The sequence below is a fragment of the Helicoverpa armigera genome, chromosome 23, assembly GCF_030705265.1.
Source record: "Helicoverpa armigera isolate CAAS_96S chromosome 23, ASM3070526v1, whole genome shotgun sequence".
Taxonomy (NCBI): domain Eukaryota; kingdom Metazoa; phylum Arthropoda; class Insecta; order Lepidoptera; family Noctuidae; genus Helicoverpa; species Helicoverpa armigera.
In genome coordinates this window covers 9196787-9207403 of record NC_087142.1, presented here as the reverse complement: position 1 = coordinate 9207403, position 10617 = coordinate 9196787, and the positions used below count along the sequence as shown (strand labels likewise).

Below are 10617 nucleotides of genomic sequence, written 5' to 3'. Positions count from 1 at the left end.
ATCTAAGAATTAAATACTCCTTAAGTACATAGTTTCTAGCTCGGGGTACGCGGACAATAAATAAAAGTGTGGACTAAGAATGTAAAAAGAGGTACAATCTAGTATAATAATGTAAACAAAATGTGTGGGGAATTAAAAAAAAATATATTGCTTCGCATAATGTCGACCAACATAACAAAATAATGAAACTCATAAATGAACGTTTAAGTCAAATTGATGAAGGGATGTGGCGTAATACTTGTCGACATGTAAAAAAGAAAAAAGAAGAATACTATAGACATTTTGACATGGAAACAGAATTTATAATTCACCTTGGAGAGTAGCAAATCCGAAATTTTATCATTTGATTTTTCAAACAGCGATTCATAATCATTAAAAATAAATAAACATTAAATTACGTAGTAACCGTTTTTCTTTAAACACCCGTATACAACCCCTAAATAACTGTATTGTCCCCGACTGTACCTCTTGTCACGCACACAAAGTCACTGTATATGTACAAGGGTTACCCACACATAAGGCCGCGCGCACGACTGAGTTGAACTTACTATAATACAATACAATACTTCAAAAGTGCAAACAAAAGGAGATCAAGAGTGATTTTGAATTTTGTGTGTATGGTTATTGCCATCCCAAAAAACAATTATACGCTCATGAATCTAGCACTTTATTCAAGTTAACTTTATACCAAAATATCGGCTATGGCAGGCTCTAAATTTCGGTGGCAAAATAGAAAAAGTTAGCAACCTGCAGCTAGGGCCATTTCGGCAGCGCCCTTGCTATCGGTATCGGTATTGTTACGGGCAGCAATACCTCGGAATGCAGGATACGCCGTGGAAACAGCTATTAAGAATAAAACGAAAACATAATCATCATCAATTCATTTTATTACATGATACTTGCAGTCTTATATTCATAAACTATACACATAACTTATTAACACCCATTCACAATATTTATATATGTATAATGTTTTCAAAACACCAAGGTTTACAGAACTAAATTGTATTCGTATGATTACTTTATACACACAGTACCTAAGATGGGCCATTTAAAAAACGAGTAGGTGTCAGGACAAATATTTTTGCGATTTAACACATAAAAAGATTTTTATTGCACTTCATTCTACTATATTCTCTTTTATGCTCCAGTGGCAATACAAAAACGATGCTGGCAACACTATTTAGTACCATGTCAAACTGCACAGATTATCAATCAGTCCCTTATTTCGTTTTTTTAAACAGCCACATATTACTGTAGTATTTGTTCTTAAAATAAATATTGATAATAAATATGATCTTAACAACTAGCTGAGCACAGCTTAGGCTGACATGAAAAGATCTTAGAAGTATGATTTACAGATTTGATAAAATAGACACCTACTAAAATAAATTCGTTTTAATTACAAAAATATACAAAGGCTTAAATAACTATTACTGCATACAGTACTTGGATAATACGCCCAGTAAATGTCTATCACACATTAGGCTCAGACCTTGGTATACCAAAGCAGAGAAGCTTTTATACAACCAATGGAATTTCGTCTCTCAAGGATACTACTAAATGAATAATGAAATCGGTTGTTTCAAAACTTCTCTACTCCAACTTATCATGTTGCTGTGTAAATATCTACTGGTCGAATTATTATTGCTTGTGATGAGATCCCAAATACGATAAAAAATTACGTCTCCGATGACAATTTACCCGCCATATTAAAACTAAAACTACATGGAACTAATATTTCTGCATTGTTTAACCAATTGTAGCATACCATACGTAACAAGCATTGATCCAAAAAAGCCACGTACTTGGACGGTTATACATCCAAAGCTTAATTAAGTTTTTGCAAAACTTTCTCGTAAAAATGACAGTCAAACTATCCATCTTAGTCTACCACAGTCCCATATTGTAATACCTATCTCGAGTTGTTCACAACCTTTCATCCAATATCTATAGCTGGTTTCAAGTATGTATATCCGTATCAAAATATCGCTCTATACAGGCTTGGCTATCATATCTTACCAAATTCATGTCTTAGCGACCATTCGATTATTACACTTTCTATACAAGTCTTTTTACCATTGGCTCAATTACACTACTGAAAACTAAACGCAATTATGGTAGAACTTTGAATAATCAATATGACATACAGCCAAATTTTAATTAATTAGAAAAACAAATGCAAAAAAAAATATCTTTAATCGTTAGGTTATTTAAAGAGACTCGTACTTTCAGACCTTCAGAAGTCCAAACTAAAGCGAATATTTCTGAAAAAGAGAAAGCAGTATTTTTTGTGTATACTAAACTGGTTTGAAGTCTGTCGACTCTTAGTAATAAATTGACACTGAATGGTTACATGGTTATGAAAATGTGCTATTTATAATACTGAACTTTAGTTCATTCTTCATTTCAATAATAAGAAAATAATAGCGATCATCGGAAATACATTATAAGTAGACTATTGTTGGCACATTTGTAAGATCACTGGTTGTGTACGCAAATTGATTTATCTGTCATTCCTATACCGTAGATTTGCACACACATACTACGTTCGAAAACTTCATAAAATGGTTACATTTCATGCATGAACTTCAGCTGCGGAAAACTGACTGAAGGGTTACATATTCTAGATTTTCATTTCATTCAATATTTTATCGACACCCTATTCATGTTCAAGTCATGATTGAATTGCTCACATCTTAAAATAAGACTATTTCATGAAATTATCCTACATGTCAAAATTGCAAATCTATGATATGGCTATTTGTCAGTTGCACAAACGTCCATTAAAGTTAAAGCTTCCTTAAATCTATTGCTAACTCTTTCTTTGTCAACAAGATAAAAAGTGACAGCAATAGGTTTAATGAAACTTTAACTTTACTGGACGTTTGTGCAACAGACGGTATGACAGACATACAAATACTTATTTCTAAAACGGTGGGTCACTATATCAAAATGGTAATTCCACATACATATTAAAATGCACCCTAATATTATGTGATAAAGCTGATTTTCCAGGCATCTCCGGTCCCTGCGGTTTTTGCCCGAATCACTTAATATTCTAAATTTTCCAATACATGGGGATGGATGTCATATATCTAATTTTAGCATATTTAATATATAAGGCCATAACTAAAATTATTTTATAATAAGCTTACAGCTTTATACCTACTTTCACTTTTTATTTAATTTCTAATACATTAAGACGGTGAGTTTATGTCATTTTAATATGATTAGTATATCTGTGATGACTTAATGAGGCCCCTTATTTTATAGACATAGCATATTTTTTTGTAAAATGAAATAATTCAAACAATAATATATTATACAGATAACTTAGATTTAGAGAAAACTTGATACTAAGAATAACTTCATCATTTTAATTATTATTTCATATGATTAACTGGCAATACTTAATCAGTGTTGCCATTGTTTTTTAAACACAACCTACCATTTCATTTTCAAATAAATACACTTGCAAGTCTAAAAACAAGGGGTATGTACTTACAACCATTCAAAAAACATCCAACCTTTATTTATTCTTGACCTTTTTGAGCATTTTCTCGATATCCTGACTACCTGTAGGGTTAGGCCGTTTCAACTTATGCTTAGCCGACAATTTTGGTATACAGCTTTTGACCGGGGTCCTATTGGGTACAGGAAAAATGTCTGGTTTGGAATGACCTCCTAAACCGTCGTAGGTGATGTCCATACTACTGGTTACGTTGTCGTCTCGTGCTTCGAGTTTCATCGGCTCCTTTTTGTGGAAAATGCTGTGTTTTGTGCTCAGCGTGTTGGATTTTTCTCCTAAACGCTTCTTGGTGGCGTTTTTGATTGAGTTCAAGTAGAGTTGCTCTGATGGCTGGAAAAGGTAATAAGTTGTATAAATACCAGTTTTTGAAGTGATTTATTTAGTAAACTTAGGGCTTGGATCTGGAATTAGAATAAAAAAAATGAATTCAAAAAACGGGAAATCAATCTTCTCTACCATAAAGACAGCGGAATATTATTTTAAAAAAATTACATATGTTTTTCAACTTAAATTCTGGAGCAACGAAGTTTTTCTTTATAACATATCTGTTTTATAAATGTTTTTGTTTTTAAAATCATTTCTTTAGAAACTCGACGAACCTTGACTTTATCAGGTAGCTTGAGAGGAGCTCGCTGTAACGCCGTGAGCGCGAACATGTTGCCTTGCTTCAGGCTTAAGTACGGGGAGTCCGATGTCTCTATGTTATTCACCATAGTGTTCTGAAATAGTAGGATAATATGCACATAAGTGGAGTGTGGTGTTAATTATATCGTATCGGAAATCATCAAATGATTCCTCCCACAGCGGGAAAAAAGGCAAGACTGTGGTTCACTAAAAAAGAAAAACACAGATGTTTTTTTTGGAGAACTATATGGCCTACATGTACCTATAGTGAACTGGGTTGAGGAGGTCAGAAAGGGCAGTCGCTCCTTGTAAAGCACTGGTACTCAGCTACAGCCAGTTAGACTGGAAGCCGACCCCAACATAGTTGGGAAAAGGGCTCGGAGGATGATGATGACTACTCAGTGAAGGAAAATTTGATTTTATTCTGATATGACAAGAGTTTCGCAAGTTTTCCACTTCCTCAGCCCCTGCAGACACAAGTCATCAATCAAATTTTAGACACTTCTATTCTTAAATATCCTACTTTAAAGACGAAAAACCTCAACTTACAAAACTATTATTGCAGCTATCAGTCTCCACCACGTCATTCACTTTGGGTGGCGACTCGATCTCCGCCGTCACCACGTGCACGCGCTTATCCTCCTGCCGGGAGTTGCGTTCTTGTAACTCAGAGTTCAGTTGCTCGTACTTTGATTGAGCTTGTAAGAGTTCGTCGTGTAATTCTCTGCAGATAAGTGTAGGGTAATTTAATGAATTGTAAAAAAAAGTTGTCAATGTCAAATTATTTAATTTAATTTAGGCCTTTACAAGCACTTTTAAACATCAACCGTCTTACCACAAAAACTTTTAAACGTCAGTTTATGCCTTGTCTAAAAAAATGACAAATTATGACGTTGACATATGGTTCATTTTGCAGCCAAAATTTTATTAGACAAGTGTAAAACAGGGTTTAAAGTTTTTGTAGTAAGGCCCCAAAAATATAAATAAGTTTGATTCTAATTGCCCATTTTCAAAGTATCTAATGGTGAAGACCTAGCAAGAAACTCCATGATTGGTTGGTTGATATCCTCATTTATGCACTACGTTATCTACTCCCTATGTGTTTGTTTATGAACTCCCTTATGTACTTCCTTGTGAACGGTTTTATGTACTATCCTTATTTAAGTACATACTTCAAATTAATAATCAATTATTAACTCTCTTATGTACTTACGTAACAGACAGACATGTACTCACATGATTTTGTTTTGTAGATCGTCGTTATTTTTCTTCTCCAAGGCGAGCTTTTGTTTGGCCGCGTGAAGTCGGTCGCGGGTCTCATTCTTTTTCGCTTCCGACTCGCAAAGGGCTCTGTAAATATTTACCGTTAGGTGTTTTAAACATATACTCACATATTTTATATTCTAGATAATTCTAGATAAGTCGCTTTAACTTCAGCCACAGTAGGTACATATGTACATGAAGAGGAGTGATTGATCAGAATATCAGTTACCAATAGATTACCAATTCGTCTTAAATGTTGGTCACCCCATAGTAATTTTAACTAAAAAACAGCATAACGTTTAATAACGCTTTAAAAATTCCGCACATTTATCTCATTAGCCTTCCACAGTATTTACCATTCCTTTTCACGTATTAACAAGAGTTACCTTTTAAGTGCAGTGGCGAAAGTCGCAATAGTGCGTGCATCGGAGTAGCTGTGTAACATTTGCTCCACATCATCACTGGTAGCGTTGAGCACCTTTTGCAGACTGCAATAAATATTCCACATACATTCAAACATCTATATTAATATTATAAAGCTGAAGAGTTTGTTTGTTTGAACGCGCTAATCTCAGGAACTACTGGTCCGATTTGAAAAATTCTTTCAGTGTTAGATAGCCCATTTATTGAGGAAGGCTATAGGCTATTTTAATCCGGGTTCGTGCAGAGGTTTCTACGGGATGCGGGTGAAACCGCTGGCAGAAGCTAGTATTGAATACATGTTTATTTTTCTATGTTTCTCTAAGGATTTTTTATGTTTCTCCACATCCTGAGGGAATTACCTAACAGACATGGACAAACAGTTGTCTATGTATATATTATTATAATGTCTATGTAAGATATATTATGTCCAAGATTCATCACAACCCAATTGTTATAAACTTTTGCAGTATAATATCAGTAGGATATTTAAACAAAATTTACAAAAGAGAATTAGTAAATATGTAATTCGCAAAGCACACAGATTGCCTACAAGAAAAGAAAACATACTTATCCTATCTTGCTCTTTGATAAGCTAACTTGAACAAGTTTAAACATGTCCAATCTGTCAAAACATTAACAACAACATTTTCTTACCCGTTTAATGTCTGCATATTCTTCTTCAAGCTCTCATTTTCCTCTTTAACCCGCTGCATCTCCTTGTTCTGTATGTTGGAGAACTCCAGCTGTTCTCGCAGAGCTAGCACCTTGGAGTCAAAGCTCACTAGACGCTTCTCATATGATTTTAGAAGATCACTGAAAATTACGAAGTTAGGAAACAATTTGTAGGGTCAAGCAACAAGAACAAACGGTTTTTTTGGTCACGTCTAGATGAAAAATTCTATGTTATAATTCATCCGTTATAATTAACGAAAATGTTCAAATCACTCAATTTACTAAGCTTACTTTTAGTGTGCTACACTGTTTATTTACATCTAGTTTTTGCATATTACACTGCCACAGAATTAAAGTAATGAGTGTGTACTTAATACACACATGGAAATGTATTTGCTATTAGAAATTTAATTTTAAGGTCTTCAATATAGTAAATAAACAAGTATCATAACACTACTCACTCCTGTCTCTTCAGGTCCGCATTAGCAATCACAAGCTTATCCTCCTTCTCCTTATACTTGACTCTTTGCTGTCTCAACTGCAGCTCAGCATCGTCCAACCTCGACTGCAGTGTTGCCGCATTTTCACTATTATTCTCATTGGAAACCGTCGGGTAAAGACGGAACATACACTTGTCTGTTACTTTGTTCCTGCATTGAGGGCAGGTTTTTGATCTGAAAGATTTTAGTTTGGTTAGAAAGAATTTTAGATAATACGATAATTCAGGAATATTGAGAGCTGATTTAAACCATATATAAAAAAGATGGTAGTCAGTGGGTCATCTAGGGGTAGATTAGTGATTAGATTAGTGATTAGGGGTAGACAAGGGTGCAAAGGCTGTAGGACTTATCCCTGGCCTTTGTGTAAGAGCTGGTTTTACTCAAGAGCTTATCGCCGAAACAAAGTAACCTTTACTAACTTGTAAATAAGAATTAAACCAAGCTTACATATTCTAAACAAAAGATTTTAGTAAATACCTTTCTATCCACTGAGAGAGACAGTGGTGGTGAAATACGTGACCACATTTTGTTACATATATGCTCTCAGCTTGATTCACTAGATCACTGCATATAGTGCACAATATATTCATCTGAAAAAGGTTTTTTAAATATTTATTTTCAGGTTATGTTTTGATTCGCAAACTTTTGGCGCTAAGTCGGGTAAACCTCAATAAATATCAATTATTTAAATTCAGTCATGAATAATAAATACATTTTAATTTAATCTTACCTTGAGTTTTGATAAATAATGAAGATTATACTTTAAATCCTTATAAATATGTCGGAGACATTCTACCTACATTTTATTAACGAAACATCCTCACAACTTAACACTCTTTACATAAGAAATTATTACAACAAATTATATTTCTAAACATATCACTTAAACACCAACTAATCGAGTATTTATATAAATTTCGGTATAAAACAATAACAATAGAAAACATTAACGCAAAATCTGATAAATGTCAGACAAATCTATATCTTGTCTGTGGTACAGAGAGTGTTGCTAGCTTATTTTAATTTGAAACGATCGATTAACATGCGATCTCTTTGGTCCAGAGGCAGAGAGTAAATAAATCATTTGGATTCCAACACTGACCTCTATATTTACCACTGGACAGGCTGTTGTCAACGTGCTTTTGTGCCCGTTTGATAATCGCCATTTTGGCGCTGTTAGACGTAGCGAGTGCCCGTGGTACTAAAATTATTTTACAATGAACCAATGAACAAACAGTTCTGTCACAGCCATTTGAAATTATACGTCAAAATTAGTTCTGTGGACACTCGCTTAGACGATATTGGCGCTTCAAATGGGCACAAAAAAGTTGCTGTCAAACGTACGGAACAGCCTGTCCAGTGGTAAATATAGAGGTCAGTGGATTCCAAACTCTTCCGAAAAAATTTTAAAAGTATTTATTTCTTTGGCTTCTGAGTCATATTTTGCTGGAATCATGCTAAAGCGTGAAAAAAGCCAAGCAATTGAAATATCGAAAAGCTAACTTTATTAGCCTAGTTTTAGTCCAAAACTTCAAAGTACAGCTTGGCAAAAAAGAGTCTGACGCGGTGACAGTTGGAACTAAAAATCAAAATCAAATAAAAATTGTTAACATCGTTAATACTGGACATTGAAGTGTCCAAGGGACATCGCCTACTTAGGATTGAATATCTCCAAAAATAACAAATATCAAAATCTGTGAGTCGTAGTATTCCAGGTTGCCACAGGTGCGATAGTGCTGACCTCATTTATTCCACACTCTTTTTTGCCAAGCTGTACGTAGGTAATTTAAACTCATTGTTTATTTTAGTGAACTTCTTTTCTGAGTTGGTAGTTTAACTATAATTAATTAATAAGACTAACATTTCTCACGGGTTTATTATGGTTTACCCATTGCAGGTAGGTATTTATAATAAATAGGTACCTACTTATGTATAAATTTACATTCATGGGTGAGTTACGTATGATAGGTATATTGCTTTGTGAAAGTTTCCAATCTTTTACTTAGTTCAGTGGTAGGTACAATAATAATAGGTGATATAATAGGTATGTTATGTAGTTGCTGGTAAAATAATAAAACCTCGAAGAATATACTTTAGGAATATATTTTAATATACCTACGAGTTTCGTACATAGGTATCTTACATTGAAAAATATAATTACTTACTGTAAAACGATAATTTATAAGAAATTACAATACAAGTAGCCTTAAACATGGAATGTTGAAAAAAGTAAAGAGTAGAGCTCATTAAAATACAAAAAGCAAGGGATTGTGTACCTAATTTGTATTTTTATGACTCTTAAAAAAGTGCTGGTAAATAAGTATAAAACTAGGATTTTTACTAAACAACTATAAAACATATAAAGTATATTATGGCATTATAATTTGTTTGGCATCCAACATTAATTTCGCGTCCACATCAACACATTTACTACACATGGTAGCAAAAAAATCCTACCAACATTGAGGCCCTATTCTTCAATTTCTTCCATCTTCTTGTAAGCCTTCTTGAGTTCTTCCAGAAGGGTCTGTGCTTGGCTCTTCTCAATGAGGAGTTCTTTCTTCTTCTGTTCTCCGGTGAATACGTCATCGCTGTGCATCGTCAAGGTAAAGGTGTCCACTGTACCTTCAGGTCCCGGGGCCACTGACACGTCTGTCAGTTTGTTTACTGGAAGCGGAAAAAAAAGGTTTCAAAATCTATTTAGGTATACTCCTAATGAAAAGCACAAGCAGATCCAAGACTCGAACTGGTGGGAATGTTGCATTGTTCGAAAGAGTTTCCGTGGCCTTAGTACACAAAGGGCTTTAGGTAGGTAAGAGTCTGATACTCCATCCGTTCATTCAACACGTTCATTTCCTATAAAAACAGACTCAAACTAAAAAGTAAGTAGGTACCTAAGACTTCCGAAATGTTTCTCTGATGGATGCAGCAGGGAAGTTACCTTACCGACATAGGTATTTTTGAAGTTGGTTACTATGTACGAATTTTGGTAAGGAAAATGAAGGAGTTATAGGTACCTATTTATTATACTTACTCATAAACCCATTAGCCTGCACATGAGCCGCATGCTCCGGCCTATAGTTATCCACGGCATCAGCTAAAGCACTTGCATGACTCCTCGGCACTCCCAACACGAGGAGATCTCGCATGAGTTGCGCGCCCGTGCACGCGCAGGCGCAGGTCTGTGCTACCACCCAGCGGATGACGGCAGCGGCGCGCGCGCATTCGTCGCGGGAAGCTGGGGTGGAGGCAATTGGATAAGTATTATTTTTTGTGTGGGCTTAGAATTTTTGAAGCTTTACGTAAGTAAATGAAGACTGAATAATTAATGCGTAAAAATATGATATTATGTAGGAACGTTATAAATATTAACTTTGATCTGTGTATGTATCGTATGTATAGTAGGTATCTGGGTTAATAAATAAACTTACATAAACTTGTATCTTTCAGAATCTCCATGATGCCATCGTCCTGAAAAATGGAAGCTTTATTGATTGATGATGCATAATTTTATGATTGCAGGTACCTATCAACACTTAGGCGAATAACCAATAGGTTTATTTGATCGGAGTAAACTGAGACCGAGATGTTTGAACAACGGAA

The 10617-nt window shown here is 34.7% G+C and overlaps 2 protein-coding genes across 2 annotated transcripts in view; both read right to left on the bottom strand.

Moving 5' to 3' along the window:
* Positions 1 to 897: 897 nt before the first annotated feature.
* On the bottom strand, positions 898 to 8006 carry LOC110374061 (E3 ubiquitin-protein ligase TRAIP). The gene is made up of 9 exons (XM_021331613.3): positions 7745 to 8006; positions 7492 to 7604; positions 6976 to 7188; positions 6497 to 6655; positions 5806 to 5907; positions 5393 to 5506; positions 4706 to 4880; positions 4132 to 4251; positions 898 to 3862 (listed from the first exon to the last, which is right to left on the bottom strand). Exons 2-9 carry the CDS (start codon positions 7602 to 7604, stop codon positions 3533 to 3535), a joined length of 1326 nt encoding a protein of 441 aa, XP_021187288.3. The 5' UTR covers positions 7745 to 8006; the 3' UTR covers positions 898 to 3532.
* A 1206-nt stretch (positions 8007 to 9212) lies between these two features.
* Positions 9213 to 10617, bottom strand: part of LOC110374024 (putative peptidyl-prolyl cis-trans isomerase dodo) — a 31730-nt gene continuing 30325 nt past the window's right edge. The window contains exons 4-6 of the mRNA XM_064040833.1: positions 10446 to 10485; positions 10049 to 10252; positions 9213 to 9681 (exon numbers count right to left, since the gene is read on the bottom strand). Of these exons, the coding sequence (XP_063896903.1) occupies positions 9485 to 9681; positions 10049 to 10252; positions 10446 to 10485 (441 nt within the window). The 3' untranslated portion in view covers positions 9213 to 9484. The remainder of the gene's footprint in view (positions 9682 to 10048; positions 10253 to 10445; positions 10486 to 10617) is intronic.